This window comes from Lutra lutra, chromosome 13, assembly GCF_902655055.1.
Source record: "Lutra lutra chromosome 13, mLutLut1.2, whole genome shotgun sequence".
Lineage (NCBI taxonomy): Eukaryota > Metazoa > Chordata > Mammalia > Carnivora > Mustelidae > Lutra > Lutra lutra.
Window position 1 is genome coordinate 83,216,644 of NC_062290.1, and position 17,390 is coordinate 83,234,033.

Sequence of the window (17,390 nt, forward strand, 5' to 3'; positions counted from 1 at the left end):
AAATAACTTGCTTGAGGTCCCTTAGCCCCTAGTGGTAGGCCCAGAAGTAGAGGGGAGTTGGGGGGCTAAACTTTGTAAGCCTTGGATAGAGCACCACCCCTCCCCGAGGGCCCTTCCCCTCATTCACTGGAAGAGCTCTCTTTCCGTTTGTTTTAATACATTTATAAATGGAGCCTCTGCCTTGGTTTTGTTTAAACCCAGAGATCTGTGGCGAAAGAAGAATTTGAAAACTCCAGGCCTGTAGAACAAATTTCACCTTCGCAGCCTCCTGCCCTCCTGCCATTAGATCTCCCACCATGCTTCTGCTTGGAAGGCCCTGTCCTCTCTTCTGCAGCAGACCAAAATGCTTCTAAGGCTTTTTCCAAATCTAGAGACAGAATGAGTTGTACTCTTCTGCTTGCTCCTCCTGCAGAAGGCCCATCCCTCTGCCCTAGCAGCACCAACGCTCTTTCTCAGTAGTGGCTGACGGGTTTGTCTCCACCACTGGGCTGAGCCTCCAGGGAAGTTGGACCAGGCCCGCCTTCTCTCTGAGCTCCTCCGCCTGGCTCGGGATCTGGCACGGACCTCGGGCCTCAGCCAGTGCTTGATGAATGAATGCACGCCAAGTGCAGAGCGGGTGCTCAGAACCAGCGGGCCGAGAGCAGAAGCCCGAGAACAAACTAGCGCATACTCAGAGAACCCCATGCATGTGAGATGGAGATGCTCAGATGTATTAATCACGGGTTTGGAAAGGAATTAAGATATTTCCATAATGCAGTATGTTTCTTTTCTAAAACAGATGTGCCCTCATTGTTTCATGAGGAAGTAATTAGGTATATTTGATTAAAACATTCATAATCGTTATCATTTATTCAGGGCTACTCTATGCTGCTGTCTTTATGGGTGCTTTATGTATGTGTTGTGTCTGCTTCTCCCCATCACCCTGTGAGATGTCTTTATTGTCTTTGTTTTAGAGATGAGGCATCTGAGGCTCAGAGAGATTAAGGAGCTTGCCCGAGGATACTCAGCTTCTGGGTGATAGACATGGGAATGCAACAGGTCTGGCTGGCTTCAAACCAGTGCCTTTCCATCAGCCTAGCTGCTTCTGAACTTGTTTTTGAGATACCTTTCAGCCCAACACCCCGAACCAGCACACATATTCCCTTCCCCTCAGCTCTCCCTGTGCCCGCCCCCGCCCCTGCATTCATCTCTCCATTTCCTTAGATTATCACCCTATACTTGCATCCTGAAGCCGAAATGCTTTTGTCAGTGACAATAATTGAATGCTGTGATGTGTGGAAACTGGTGTTAATAATAGACTAATGTCACATTAATATTAATAAATACAAAATAATACATTGTGTTAAAGCCAAATTACATATATTATGATTTTGTTTTCTCTTTATATAGCCTTTTACTCCTAAGATGTCTTTGAGTCCCAGTGTATATATTTTTTAAAAGATATGGGTTTTTTTCTTCATGTAAAATGTAAATGTAACAACTTAGTGAAAAGGAAGTTCCTTAGATAAAATTTTTTATTTTATTAAAGGTTGTCCAAACAGTGGGATACCTATTTCAAATTATATATGAAATACAAGATTGAAATAGCTCTCTTTAGAGAAGTTTAAGAGGTTTCTTACAGACTTAGATTCATTTATTTTCTGCTCCTCCTAGTATTTCAGCGGGATTAAGTTTTTTGAATCAGTGGATCAAGTTTTAATTTTCCTGTTCCTTCCTTATACTGACATATGCTTTGGCAGAACTAAAAAGAGACCTAAACATGTCAGCATGATTTTTGTTCAATGAATTAAAAACCATAAAAGTAACAAGATCTGATCCAAATCCCTAAACTCCTGACATGGTGGTTTTGCCCTTTTCAGTCCCAAGATTCATATTACTGACTTTGAAAAGCTTTCTCCCTGGAAGCAGAAGTGATGGCAGCAGTGCATAATTTATTTGAAATAGATTACAAGGGGTGGGCAGCACGGAGGAGGTGAAAGCACGCAGGCCAGAGATCTGGATTTGAATCCTGGTCCTGTCACTCAGGCCCTTACGCAAGTCGCTCAACATCTGTGCGCCTCGGTTTCCGCCTTGGCAGATGAGGGGATGGGGGTCTAGCTGGAAGAGTTGTTGCGAGGGGCTGTGAGGTGCAGCACTTACAGTACTCACCTGGCAGAGACGGGCTTAATAATGGCAGTAATCAGGATCATTTCTATTTCGAGAATACCTTCAAATAGCTGAATCCAGAAGGATTGATTCATAATGCAGCGGCCGCTTTGTCTTCAGAGCTCATCTTTTCTCAAAATTCTTTAATTTTTTTCCTCATCCTGTCAGGGGGAAAATAACAGGTAGATGCCACTAAATCTTTTAACACCTGCTTGTCACTGCTTCACTTGGAACATATACCCAGAACGTGGGTTTGTCATTACCAAGCAAGAACCACACTGATTTGAGGGTCAGGAACCATATGCCAGGGAGGTCCATTTCAGGACCCGGGGGGCAGAGGAATTTTTCTAAGACTGTTGGCGCTTGAGACAGGTCAGCCGGGTTTGGTTCAAACTTCTTGGGCTTCGTTTTCTTCATCTGTAAAATGCAGCTCAAGACCTTGCAAGACCCGCCATGGTATGGCTTTCCAGCCTCTTTTTTTGTCACTCTTATTATCTGTGCTCTAATAATTCCTCAGATGAAGCATGGTCTCTTTGCAGCTTCGGGCCTTTGTACATGCCCTTTCTTCCTCCTGGAAGCCCCCCTTGGCGTGCCAGCACAGGCAGCCTGCCCTCATTCTTCAGATCCGTGTGTGTGTGTTAGTCAGGACCGGGTGGGTTACGCTACAGTAACAGGCAACCCCCAAGTCTCCGTGGCTTGGCACAGCCATCTGCATCTGGCCTCGGCTGCGTGATGGACGCTGTTGATCGTGGTCACTCTGGGACCCACGCTGATGGGAGCTCCAACTCCACTTGTACTGCGGCGAACAGGAACAGATGTGCTGGAGGCCACACTGGCTTCTAACGCTCCTGCCCGGAGGTGACCCCCTTCATTTCCACTCACATTTCATTGACCAATGCAAGTCATGGCACCACACCAAACTTGAGAGGGGAGGGGAAAAATGCCTTCCTACTGGGGGAAGCTAAGAACCAGAACACTAGTGAGCAGACCCAAAGATTCCCGCATTTTGGGATTATTTCTTCAGGAGCCTCTTCCCTCACTTTGCTGCCTGCCTGAGCTCGGACGGTTGCTGGTGAGTCATTGGAGCTGCCTTAGTGTTCCTGTGGCTTCCCTCCCCACGCCACGGCCCACGCGCCCATTGTAAGTGCCTCTTTGCTTGCCCCTCTCCCTGGCTGAGCTCCCTCGGTCAGTGTTCACCGTAGTACCCTCGTGCCCGCCCCCGCTATGGTCGGTGAGTCGTCCTCACTGTGCAGAGGATGAAGAAACAAAGACCGAGCAAATTCGCAGGGTCACTTTGCTGGGGTGTTGTGATGAGGGAAGTTAAAATAAGAATAATAAATGCGTCCAGTAGTCATAAGGACCAGCTTAGGAAGTGTTTGTGGCAGGGGCTTGTAAGAGGCCCTCCTTGTGCTTGTGGTGGTGAGACGAAGAGGAAGGGAACAGAAGGAACTGACATCCAGTAAGCACTCACCCGTGCCAGACCCTCTTCCGGCTTCTTGGCAGAAGTTAACTGGTGCGGCGGTTCTCACATGTTGGGACTCATGTTGCGTCTTGGTCAGTTTTCAAGTGATTCATAAGTAATTTGCTATAATCATTAGTAAGATTCTGAAGATTGCAACTTGTTTCAGGTGATTTAGAGATTGTATGGTGCAATTTCTGTGGCGCTCATTTGCGCTGCATCTCTAGTGGGAGAGAAGGGGGTAGAATTGCTTTCTTTTGTTGAGCCATTCACATGGGCCAGGGTCAGCACTAAACAGTTTATACGTACACCCTGTCTTAACACCTTCACACTATCTCCATCTTACAGATGGGAACTCTGAGGAGACAAGTCAGTCACACATGTGGTAAGTGGCCAGAGTGCGCTGGCTCAAGTTTTCAGCAGTCCTCTTACTGGCTGTCCTCACCTGACTCTCCAGGAACTTCACTGGGCCCCGAGCACACCCCGGGCATGCTTCAGGAACGTAAAGATCATCACGATGGAGAGCAGAGCTAGCAGACAGAGTGATACTAAATTCTCAGCTAGCAGCTAACATGTGGGATGATTTTGTTGAATGTTTTTGTGTTTTGTTTTTTAATCAGAGTAACCAGGGAGCACAGGGAAATGCTGGTGAAACTGGCCAAGCAGAACACCAACAAGGCCAAGGATTCCTTGCGGAAAGTTCGTACCGATGCAATGAATAAGCTGAAGAAATCAAAGGACAAGGTCTCAGAGGACACCATTAGGCTCATAGAGAAACAGGTACTGTTGCCAGCAGATGTGGTACTTGTGGGTCTGACCCAGGGAACCACCTGGTCATGTGTGAAGAGAGGAAGACTAAAACAAAATACCCCTGATTTGTTCCTTGACATGATGAGGATTGGCTGTGTCTCTATTCTAGGCTTAGCCCTGGGAATGTGGAGGAAGAGAAGACGCTGTTGGCTCTTCCCTGGGTTCCAGGCTCCATGCTGAACACTTTCTATCATTTCATTTATCCTTGTTGCTACGCAGTTGTGAAGGAGGTCCTGAGGAAACTGAGGATCGGAGCAGCTAAATAACTTGCTCCAGGTCACATGCGGGTCTACTAGAAATGGATCCCAGAGCAAGCAGACTAACTTCAGAGCTAGACGCCGACACTCTCGTGTGCATGTGTGGTGGCTTGTCTGGGTGCTGGCAAGTGAGGACTTATCAGTGTTCTTACTGCACTGAGAGGTGGCACTCGAACAGACCGCAGTGAAGTAGAGCCTGGGGACAGGTTGAATAACACGTGCAGAGGTGTGCTGTGTAAAAGAACGTCATGCGAGTGGGTGATTGCCACGTGAAGATGGCTGAGGCTCGGGAGTGGACAACACAGCAGCCAGCTGGGTTGATCAGAGTGGGGCTTGGAGACCTGGCTGAGCAGCTGGACCTCCAGCCTGTCTAGACTCTCCCACCCTTGCTGTGCAGCTCTGCCGGTTGTATGTGAGCACACCAGTGCTGCGTGACGGACCATCTCACAGCTCAGTGATGTACAGGTCCAGGCTCTATTTCTTGGTCTCCTTTCTGTGGGTCAGCTGGGGAGTCGCTGTCCTCAGCTGGGCTCAGAGGGCTTGGCTCCTGGCTCCAGATGTTGGATTGGGTTCAAGTCTGCTTTATCTTCTGGAGTCAATCTTCTGGAGTCAGTAAGCTTCCCAGGACATCTTATTGTATCTTGTTTTATCTTTTCTCTTTTTCGCTTCTTATTTATTTATTTATTTTTACGTTTTATTTATTTGTCAGAGAGAGAGAGAGAGGGGGAGCACAAGCAGGGGTAGCGGCAGACAGAGGGAGAAGCAGGCTCTCCACTGAACAAAGAGCCCAGTGCGGGACTCGATCCCAGGACTCTAGGATCATGACCCAAGCCGAAGTCGGGTGGCTTAACCGACTGAGCTACCCAGGCATCCCCCGCAGGACATCTTTTCAACAGCAGATGCTAAGAACATAAGCCCAACCATTCAAGTACATTTGAAGCCCCTCTTGGTACATCACACGGGCCAAGCCCAGTAGCACCAGGACAGAGAAATATCTAAGTTTGTGGAGGTCTAGGGGAGGGCATGAAGATTTGTTGAACAATGATCGAATCTACCACAGCATTACGATAACTTAAGGAGCTTATAAAAATACAGGTTTCTGGGACCCCACGCCCAGATTGGGGTCCTGCAGATCTGCATTTTTAAATGTTCCCCAGGTGATTCTGATTCATTAAGTCCCTGGAAAGACTTTTTTTCCCCCAGACAGTGGGGAGTTCCCATCTGTGTTTATGAAAGCTGACTATGGTGACTGGGTAGAAGACAGATTGTAAGAATCAAGAGGGGAAGCAAGGAGGCCAGGAAGGCTGTTGTAGAAATCCATCTAGGAAATGGCGGCCTGAACCTGAGTGGTACTGGTGGAATTAAGATAGAAAGATGAATTTACCAGTATTTAGGAGATAGAATAATGTTTAGCATAATACGAAGGGCTTTGCCCAAAGCCTCTACATTCACCACAAAAGCATTATTTTCAGAAGATTGAATGTGAGTGAGGAGGCAGGGAGCATGAGCGCTGTCAGAGGGACATCTGGAAGAGGCCATAAATTGACTAACTGCTCCCCTTCTCCTGGACCAGCAGTTAGAATGCCAGTTATAGACCAGTCCTAACAGTCACCTAGGAAAAAATTTTAGATGGATGCCTGGGCTCTGCTCCTGCCTCTGCTGACCTTTAGTAGGTCTCCCCAGGAGTGTATACTTTCTAAAAGCTCCCCAGATAAATTTGCAAAAGCAGACACGGATGGTAATTAAGGATCTAGAAGCCTTATGGAGTATCCCTGTGATGGTACCAGAGTTAGATCAGGGTTGTTCTGCACTTGATATCCTGTGACCTTAAGGACATTACTTGACTCCTTGCAGTCTGTTCTGTAGAAAGGGATTTGTAATTCTTACTGCAAAGGGTTGCTCTGGATGTGCTAGAAACACCATTAGAGTGTCTGGCAGCTGGACCCTCGGAGCTCCCTTCTTGCCTTCCTTGTGCCCTCCTCTTGCCTTGCACCAGCTAGAAGAGGTTCCTAGATTAGGCTGGTCTTCTCTGAGCGCCAGTCAGGCGGTGTAGCAGTGTGTCCTTGGCCCCAGGTGGGCCAGCTCCTGGTCAGTCCCCAGGGACTTCATCTCTGCTGTCAACACTTGACATTTCCCGTGCTTCTTTGCGGTAAGCCCGTGGACCTTGGGAAAGTGCCAGGCACTCCTCACTCAGCAAGACTGTGCCTCTGCCTCAGGGGCCAGAGCCCATGTTCCCTGGAAAGGGGAGAATGATCAGATGAGCAGTAGTCTTGGTCAGACCCGCGTGACCAAGACATGGCCAGAAGCCTTCACATGAGCACCTCACGTTTCACCTTCCTCCTCGGGTTAGATTTGTTTCCTCAGTGCTTATTTCTGTTGATTGTTGTTATTTTTCAAAAGGAAAATAACTGTATTAGTTTTTTCTGATACTAAGCCGTATGTGTTAGTGTAAATTTGTTTTGATTCAGAAGAAAGTAATTGCAATTCCATCACCCAGAGATGACCACTGTTAACATTCTAGTGCAGACCTACATGCCATCTGTGAGGACGTGTAATATTAAAAGGGATCACAGTGTACGCACATAACGCACCCAGGGCAGTAATCTTTATTATCCAGGACATTATTATTTAAAGATGAGTTCTTACCGTCACTGTTAATAACTGCCTTTACTGTCACATATTAAAAGTGGAGTGAGAAAATCTTCAGGAGACAGCCTTGTGCACACTTTGTTTTGTTCTCTTCCCCTGACAGGAGACACTAAGCTGGATTTTGAGTATGTGGTTTTTGTTTCTGTTTTTGAAATAAGCAAAGCAGGGGGCTGATTGTTGTTTTATCAAATTTTTAAAAATTTATTTGTTTACTTTGTTCCTGATTATCCGAGTAATGTATGCTTACTGTAGAAAATATAGAGAGTTCAGAAGACTGTTTTAAAAAAATGGGGGAAAATTCACACCATAAACCCACATTGCAGAAGCAACTGCATTTTGCAGTATCTTTAACATTTTGCAGTATTTCTGCTTTCCTTCTTTTTTTTTTAACTACATAGTTTTTAACATGGCTGAATATGTAGTGTGCATATGGTTTTGTACCCGGCTTTTTATTTTCTGTTTAGCATTAAAACCATTAGCATTTTCTCATGTCTCAGAAAACTGTCTATAAACAGCCATTTCTGATGGTTGCAAAATAGTCCGTCTTGTGGTTATGCCATAATTCACTTTCATAAGCCTCTTGTTGGACATCTAGTTTGTTTAAACTTTTTTGTTATAAATAAGGTTGCAATGAATATTTTTATACATAAATCTTTGTTGAGATCATTTCCCTAGGATAGAGTCCCAACAGTGGAATTATTGCACAAGGGGAGTGCATATTCTTTTTTTTTTTTTTTTTAAAGATTTTATTTATTTGACAGAGAGAAATCACAAGTAAGCAGAGAGGCAGGCAGAGAGAGAGGAGGAAGCAGGCTCCCTGCTGAGCAGAAAGCCCGATGTGGGGCTCGAACCCAGGACCTGGGATCATGACCTGAGCCGAAGGCAGCGGCTTAACCCACTGAGCCACCCAGGCGCCCCAGGGAGTGCATATTCTTAAGACTCTTGGTATGTACTGCCTAAATCACTTGCAAGGGTTTTTAGAATATGTGTATTTTTAAAAATTTTTATCTTTTCTAATCTGTAACATTTGAACCCAGAATTTTTTTTTAAAGATTTATATTTATTTATTTGACAGAGATCACAAGTAGGCAGAGAGGTAGGCAGAGAGAGAGAGGAGGAAACAGTTCCCTGGTGAGCAGAGAGCCCGATGTGGGGCTCGATCCTAGGACCCCGGGATCATGACCTGAGCCGAAGGCAGAGGCTTTAACCCTCTGAGCCACCCAGGCGCCCCTGAACCCAGAATTTTTAATGTGAGATTGAAGTGCTGCTGACCTTAGAAGTATTGCTTTTACTTCTACATGCCACAGAAAAGATTAAGTTAGTTTTTATATAAATCTGTACAGCCTTTCTAAAGGATAATATAGCAGTATGTACCAAAATCCATGTATTTCTGACTCAGAGGCTTAAGAATTTATCCAAAATAAATTGTCAAGAAATCTTACCTACAGAGGTGTCTGTTGATGTATTATATATAATAGCAGAAAATTAAAAACTGTCTAAATTTCTGACAGTGGGAAAATAAATTGTTTTATATCCATATAGAGGCAGTTTTAAAAATATTTTGCTGGGGTGCCTGGGTCGCACAGTTAAGCGTCTGATTCTTGGTTTTGGCTCAGGTTGTGATCTGAGGGTTATGAGATCAAGCCCCATGTTGGGCTCTGCACTAGATCTGGAGTCTGCTTGAGACTCTCTCCCTCTCCCTCTGTACTTCCCCTCCATGCTCTCTCTCTCTCAAATCTTTAAAAAAAAATTTTGCAGGGGCACCTGGGTGACTCAGTTGGTTAAGCATCTGTCTTTGGCTCAGGTCATGATCTGGGGGTCCTGGGATTGAGCCCCATGTCTGGCTCCCTGCTCAGCAGGGAGTCTGCTTTTCCCTCTCACTCTGCTCCCCACTCATGCTCACTTGTTCTCTCTCTCTCAAATAAATAAATAAAATCTTTTAAAAAATATTTTGCAGACATGGTAAATTTCTTTTGGAATTAATTTTTTTAAGGTAGGTCACACAACAATATTATAATATGACTCCATTTTTGTGATGAAAATTTTCATCATAAAAGGATTGGCAGCTTAGGAGTGCCAGGCTGGCTCAGTCAGTAGAGCACATGGCTCTTGATCTTGGGGTTGTGAGTTCGAGCCCCATGTTGATTGTAGAGATTACTTAAAAATAAAATCTAAAAAAAAAAAAAAAAGATTGACAGCTTCTCTACTTGAGGACGTTAATGGTGGTCATTTGAGGCAATGGGATTATGAACAATTCCAATATTATTCTTCGTAGAATTTTTTTTTTAAATGTTCCCAAATTCTTTTGAGGTCAGATTTTTTAAAAACTATATTCTAAAAATGTTTCTTCTTTGGTGTATAAAAACAAAGGCATTGAGTTATAGATTCTGTCCCTAGAGTCACGTCTGACACCCCCCCACACACACACCCCCAACTTCCCATCCTGCAGCCCAGACCAGCTCTGCTGAGGAAGCACCAGGGCCTGCCCACTCGGGACTCTGACATCTGCCGGCCTGCTGTTTCACCTTTGCTTCAGTTTACTATAAATGGGCCTGCTGAGCATTAAAGCGCTTGGCAGAAACACCAGTAGATCTGGCCAAGATCCTTTCACTGCCGCCTTTTTCTGAGAAACAGTGCTGCTCTGTAGTGGAGCTGGGTGCTAGTGGGCTGACGGAGGGAAGGGCTCCTGGCGGTCAGGCAAGCAGGCAGGGAGGCTGGGTGGTTGAGGCAGTGGGTGTTCTGAGCCAGGCCTCAGGGAGGCGGACTTGCTGCCCGCCTGCCCGCTCCGTGCACTGTGCCTCCCCCTTTCCTGTCTCCGCCTTTCACATCCCTGAGCGAGAAAAGAGTGAATGTGATGATGATGATGATGATGACGACGAAGATGGTGATGATACGGTCTTTATGAGGCAGATGAAAATGGAAAGGGCCCTTGCTGTGGAGTCAGGCAGGCCTGACTGGTTGAAATCTCAGGTCTTTGACTTCTCAGCTGCGAAGGTGAGCAAATGGCTTCACCTTTTTGAGCTTCTGTCTCCTCATCTGTAAGGTGGGAGGAGGGGTGTGCATCTCCCAGGTTTTGTGCGAGGACCAGGTGACACACATACTTTCAAGTGGCTGGTGTGGTTGCCGGTCCTCAGTAATTGTCCACCCCGTTTGTCCCATTCCTTTCCCCTCCCTTTGACTTTGAATATGGGGCTGGGATTGGCCATTGGAATGACCCTCACACAGCTTGCCTGGGGTGAGGGAGGACTAGGCCAGGTGCTGGGGACGCCTCACAGGGAGCAGCAGCAGCACCAAACTGGCAGTCAGGGTATGTGAGTTCCTGGCTCAGTCACGCCACTGACTTTCTAACGTGACCTTGGGCGGATTAGTTAGCATTTACACCTTGGTTTATTCCTCCGTAAAATGGGGATAATGCCCGTCTCACCTGCTAAGGCAGGTTATGTGTGGTTGTTGGGATTGGACAAAACCCCTTTGCATATGCCATGTGTGACTGTGCAGCTGTCAGGTAAAATAGTCAAATATTCACAGTTTTTTAAAGGGACATAGTCACAGCATTTCATAGGTTTTGAGGGTTATGTGCAATAATGTGTGTAAAGTTTTTAGCCTAGTGCTGGCACATAGTAATACTCGGTAAGAGGGAGCTGTTGTTGGTGCTGTTCTCGTTGTTAGTCATCATTTTATTTTATTATTTTTTTTAAGATTTTTATTTATTTTAGAGGGAGAGAGTGCATGTACGAGCAGGGGGAGGGGCAGAGGGAGAGAGAGAACCTCCAGCAGACCCCCTGCTGAGTGCAGAGCCTGAGTCAAGGCTTGATCTCATGACCTTGAGGTCATGATCTGAGCCAAAATCAAGAGTCAGATGCTCAACCGACTGAGCCATCCTGGCACCCCATGTTCATCATCATTATTTAAGAAGTCTGATAAAGATGGAAAAGGTGAACTTGCTGGCAGACTGTCCCCAACGGCACTCTGTGCCTATAATTTGGTAGAAAGTTAGTAAATATTTTCATTAATTGATTAATTTGAAGTCAGGAAGTAATAATAAAAATCAGAGTAGCACAAGCAGCATTTGCATAGCAAATAACCAGGTTAAACTCTGCTTGCATAGTCATGAACACGTTCAGTCCTCACAACTACTCTCTGAGGAAGGGACTGGCATCCGCATTTGGTAGATGAGGAAACTGAGATTCAGGAGCTTACACACTGTTACCCCGCCAAGAGTTTAACCCAGCACCCACATTATCACACTGTTAGCCTAGGTACTCTTCCTCTGCCCAGTCCCCATTCCTGCCTCCACACTGCCCTCGCGCCATTGTTCCGGAGTAGGCTTGCTGGAGTGAGCGCGGCTGGGCATCATGCACCTGCCGTGCAAGGCAGCGGCTCTCCATGGGGATGGCAGCATCTTCAGAGCCTGTGGCCCAGTGAGGAGGGACCAAGCAGCCATTCGGAGCCCAGCCACTCTTCCAGCATGCCCAGCAGCCCCCAAAGCCGTGCCTTCCACCCGCTGCAAAATGTGCAGCTGTTGCTATGGCGAGAGCCTGGTTGTCTTGGTGCCTGGGACCAATTGCTCCAAATCCTTTTTTGTTTACCCTTTCTAGTGCATTTAGTTCCTAGTTCTTGGCCAAGGCCTGTGGTCTGCAAATCAAGATGTCAGGCAGCCCCTGTGCCACTGAGGACACGGATCCCGGGCACCATACTTCAAGGCTTCCTGTCTTTGGTCCCTTTTAGACGTAGGAGGGAAGCTGCAACCCTTATTAAGTTGTATTGTATTTTGTTCCTCACTTTTAGTGCATGTTTATTTTTGAAAATTTGGGAAGTAGAAAAGCACAGAGAACTTTAATAATTATTTATTTAATAAATATTTCTTGAGCACTTGCTATACACTAGGTCTTTTGCAAGATATGACAGATGGGGACATGAATAATATATTACCCTTCTTCCCATCCCTAAAAGATAAACACTATTAATATTTTCACATTTCCTTCCATTTTAAGAGATGTGCATTTTTTTACATATCTGATATCATTTCTACTATGTATATGCACAATTTTGTATCCTGCTTTTTCTTTAAAGGTAACATGAGGGGCGCCTGTGTGGCTCAGTGGGTTAAAGCCTCTGCCTTCAGCTCAGGTCATGATCCCAGAGTCCTGGGATCAAGTCCTGCATCAGGCTCTGCTCGGCAGGGAGCCTGCTTCCCCCTCTCTCTCTGCCTGCCTCTCTGCCTGCTTGTGATCTCTGTCTGGCAAATAAATAAAATCTTTAAAAAATATATAACGAACATTTTCCCATGATATTATAAAGAATATCTTGAGACATTATTTCTTTTTTTCTGATTATAAAAGCAATCCATACTTGCTGTAAAAATTCAGACATTTCAGAAATATGTACTGGAAATATGTACTCATATTTATACCCTTTTGGGTATATGTATTCTACTACTTCCCTGTTCTATTACTTTAGATTTTCCGATTTTTCATTATTCAAAATAAAGCCTAAATAGGGGCACCTGGATGGCACAGTCAGTTAAGCATTGACTCTTGGTTTTGGCCCCATTTGTGATTGGTTTTGGCTTGGGGTGTGATCTCAGTCGTGAGATCAGGCTCCATGCTCAATGTGGAGTCTGCCTGAAATTCTCTCCCTCTGAACCTTTCCCACTCACTCTCTAAAATAAATAAATCTTTTTTTTTAAAAAATAAAGCCTAGATAAATATCTTTGCATATGGAACTTTAGAAATTTTTTTCAGATTCCATTCATGTGGTAATTTCCCAGTTGAGAGATTTGGGGGGTTAATAAATGGTATGGACATTTGCATCAATTCAAATTCCTATCATTGCTATATGAGCTTATTCATTTTACCATAGCTTTCTGGCGTGGAATGTTATCATTAAAAAACTACAACATCAAACTTCATTAACTACGGTAACTGAATTATATCTTGTTTTAATTGGTGTTTCTTCAGTGTCTGTTGAATTTTCCATGTTTGTTAACCATATGTATTTCTTGTTTTTTCAAGACTTCTTTTTTTTCTCCACTTAACTACTAGGATCTTGATAGTCTTACCAGTTAGTATGAAGGCTTTACACAGCAGAGTGTCTGAGGTGTAGGAAATTCTAGAGGGTCATTAGGTGACCGACAAGGCTGACTTCTCTGTATTCTATAATAATAGTTAAGAATTTTGGGCTGTGGAATCAGACTACTAGGGATTAAATTTCATCATTGCTACTTTCAGCTGTGTATCCTGACAAGTGCTCTAACTGCCTCAGTTTCCTCATCTGTGAAATGGGGATAATGATAGTATCTATCTCATGGGGCTACTGTTGGGAATCAGTAAGAGTGTGTATATAAAGTTCTTAGCACGGTGCCTGGCTGGGACGAAATAATGTGAGATTTTGTCACCATCCATATTTCCCAGGTAACTTTTACATAGTTTCGGAACGTTTGTCCCCCTTCCCCTTCCCCAGCCCCAATTTACCGGGCCGTCTCATTCTGTGTTCCTGCAGATCAGCCAAATGGCCGATGACACCGTTGCAGAGCTGGACCGGCATCTGGCAGTGAAGACCAAAGAACTCCTTGGATGAGAGTCCCCCCAGGGCAGCAGTACTCCGGATCCCGGTTTCTGGTGGATCCCATGGATGGCAGATTGCCCCCTTTCTTCTCTGCCCACACGGAAGGCTGTCACCTGCGGTTACCAGTCTTTGTGAGGCTCAGGCTTCTAGTGCGATACCCTGACTTGGGCACTCTCTTCCTCCTGTTCCCTGTCCACCCCATTCTGCTCTGGCCCTCTGCCTTGGGAGGCCCTCAGAGCGTATCAGCTGTGATGGGTGGCCTCTACTTAGGGCATTTGCCTGATGGTGACATTGCCAAACGACTAGGACTATCAGCGGGCTCAGCACCGTCTGTTTCTCATCTCGGGAGCCTCCTTTTCAGTTAGTTGGGCCCCATCCCCGGCTTTGAACTCTGGGCTGATGTGGGCCTTCGCCTGTGACTGGGTCCCTTTGCTAGAGGCTTGTTTTTACCGAACAATAAAATCAAAATCAATTGGAAAGAATAATCACCACAAAGGAATGGATAGTCTGGATTCATGGTCTCTGAGGACCCATATGTAAAGCCACTGGAACAGTTTTTGCCTCTGAGTCATCCTCACACGTGCTCTTTTCACTGCCCACACCATTGTGCCTCTGCTGGCCTACCTGGCCGGTCCTGGTTAAGGACCAGCTTGGGTATCACCTCCTCTGGAAAGTCTTTCTTTCCCCCCAGCCTGGGACTCCCCTTATTGGCTGTCAGCACTGCTCACTGCTTTTATCTGAACATTCACTACTAGTCTTTGTGATAATTAGTCTGTATATCTTTATTTTCCTCAGAACTTGGCATAATGCCTAGACCATAGTAGGCATTCAGATGTGTTGTAAATGAATTGTACAAAGTAGCTGCTCAACAAATATGGCCTGCTTTTCCTTTCTTTCCAGTCATAACACCATCACTCTGTCATTTTCTACTCTTGCCTTTGTCCTCAACATTTACTTGGTAATGAGATAGGTTTCCCACGGGGCCTGCCTGTTGTTGACAGACGAGTGCTTTGTTGTGGCTTATCTTTGGGTACTGGATAAAGTAAGGGTTTTTTCTTACTAGTAATATTCTTTTCTTTTTTCTCTTCTCTGCTCTTTTCTTCTCTTTTCATTCTCTCATTCATAACATACAGCTAGAGACAGTTCTAGGCATCACCTTTAATCTTGGTAAACCTGCGAGATAATGTGTTTTCTTCATTTTATAAGTAGGAAAACTGAGACTTGACCATATTAGATAACCCCCGAAGTAACAAGCCTAGTAAGTGATAGAGGGTTTCATTACTCATTGTCAGACTCATTTTGCAGAGACAGGGGAGCTCGAGAGAGGTTAAATTTCTTGCCCAGGGTTACACAGCTAGTGAGCGGCCGAGCTGGGATTCCGACTGACGCCTGATCTGAAGCTTGTGTTCTACCCACGGCATCCTGCAGCCTTCGTGAACATTCAGTGAGCGCCAACTGTGTGTCAGGTACTGTGCGTGCTCCAGGCTGGGCATGTAAAGCTAGGTAAGACGTGACCTCTGTCTTGGAGGGGTGCACAGCACGCTGGACTAAATCGTTAGCTACAGTGTCTCGGGTGGAAGATAGGAAGTTCATTCCCGTCTTGCCAGATGTCTGCCTTTAGAGTGGAACGACTTGGGCAGCTTGGGGCCTGGCCGCACTCCTTCGAAGCAGCATCCGACTTTTCTTTGCTGTCTGACTCCTCTTAGATCCTGTCCCTTGCGGGAAGTCTGCTCTTTGCTCTCTGCTTGTCCTGGTAGAGCACAGTGTACACAGCCGGTTGGGGTTCAAGGTCAGAATCAGGTCAAAAATGAAAGAAGCTAACCTAGTCTCCTGCCCCGCTTACCTGTCCTCAATCCAGCGCCATTCACCAGCCCTGAGTAGCCACCGCATGATCAGAAGTCAGGTGGGGGGAGGACAGGGATAGACTCAGCAATCAAGGAGCCGTTTTCGGGGTAAGCCACATGGCGGGGGCATGGCCGAAATCCCCCACTCACAGCAAATGTGCTCCTCAAAGATGCAGGATTTTTTAATAAACAGAGGAAATGATAAATTATGTTGTAACTCCACTCCAAAGGCATTTGGTTCTTAACAGCCAAATCCTCTGTAGTCTTTAAATAAACAAAAACTTATTTGGTGAACAGACGGGGTTGGGGAGGGGTTGGAAAATGAAAGATTTTCTGTACTTGGGTCCCACATGTCAACAATTTCTCTCCTGTGTGTATGTTGGCCAAAGCTGTATATCATGATAAATGAATAAAGGAAAACCTCGAGCCCAGGGCAGTCAGACAGCTCAGCAAATGGCTTTCAGCTGATTGCTCTATTTCAGTTGACATTTATCAAAGAGTTTCTCTGTTCTTCTGTGTCAGGCTGTGGTGGTGGCAGGGACCAGGATGAGACTACCTGTTCAGGTCTGCTGAGTAATGAGCAATGCTGGAGCAATGCCTTCTCCCTTTCTCCTTCCTTGAACCTCTTTCTTTCAAAAGGAAAAGCTGCGGATGGAAATTTCTACCCTCGCCAGAAGGATTAACCTCCTCCTCCATTGAGCTCACCAGCTTTCCAAGTCCCATGAAACATACAGGCCAAAGAGACTTCAAAAACTTTTGTCTTGTTTGTTTTTTTACTTTCTTACATGCTCATGTGTGTGTGCGTTTTAGAAGTTACAAAAGAAACTGAAATATAAAAAGTTAGACCAACTTCCCAATCTTACTCCCCTTTAATGATTAGATGTTTATCCCTCCAGACCTGTATACTTACATAATTTTTAAAAAACAGAGGACGAAACAATTCTGTTCATATTGTGAAGCTTGCTTTTTTTTTTTTTTTAAACCCAACAACACATGATGGCCACCTACTCATATGTGAACCTGGAGATACAACTCACCCCTTTTTCATGGCAGTGTGCTATTCCATACTATGGATGTACCTTAACTTAGTTCACTGCTATCCCTGTGATATATTTTTTAAAGATTTTATTTATTTATTTGACAGCGAGAGACACAGTGAAAGAGGGAACACAAGCAGGGGGAGTAGCAGAGGGAGAAGCAGAGTTTCCACTGAAGCAGGGTCCCCAATGTGGGGCTCGATCCCAGGACCCCCCAGCCGGCTCATGATCTGAGCCAAAGGCAGACACTTAATGACTAAGCCACCCAGGTGCGCCGCCCCCATGATACTTTAAAAAATCATTTTATAGGGGTGCCTGGGTGGTATTGTCTGTTTGGGTGTCTGACTCTTGGTTTCGGCTTAGGTCTTGATCTCGGAGTCATGGGATTGAGCCCTATGTGGGGCTCCAGGATTGAATCTGCTTGGGCCTCTTTCTCCCTCTCCCTTTGCCTCCTGACCCACCCCCCTCAAATACATAAGTGAATCTTGAAAAAATCATTTTATGTGCATTGGAGGATGTTTTCATTTAAAGATGACTTTCTTGCGTTTTGAGAAAAAAGAACCGCTATTCTAAGTTTATCTGTTTTGGTGAATTTTACTTACTTTTCCTCAACCTCAGACTA

At 45.4% G+C, this 17,390-nt stretch overlaps 1 protein-coding gene across 3 annotated transcripts in view; it reads left to right on the forward strand.

Annotated features, from left to right (window-relative positions):
- Positions 1–14,440, forward strand: part of MRRF (mitochondrial ribosome recycling factor) — a 52,704-nt gene extending 38,264 nt beyond the window's left edge. For 2 of the 3 annotated variants that reach the window (XM_047699416.1, XM_047699417.1), the window contains 2 exons: positions 4,225–4,384; positions 13,822–14,440. In XM_047699416.1, coding sequence (XP_047555372.1) covers positions 4,225–4,384; positions 13,822–13,899 — 238 coding nt within the window. In that variant the 3' untranslated portion in view covers positions 13,900–14,440. The remainder of the gene's footprint in view (positions 1–4,224; positions 4,385–13,821) is intronic. The other variant, XM_047699418.1, reaches the window with a different exon arrangement.
- The last annotated feature ends 2,950 nt before the right edge of the window (positions 14,441–17,390 follow it).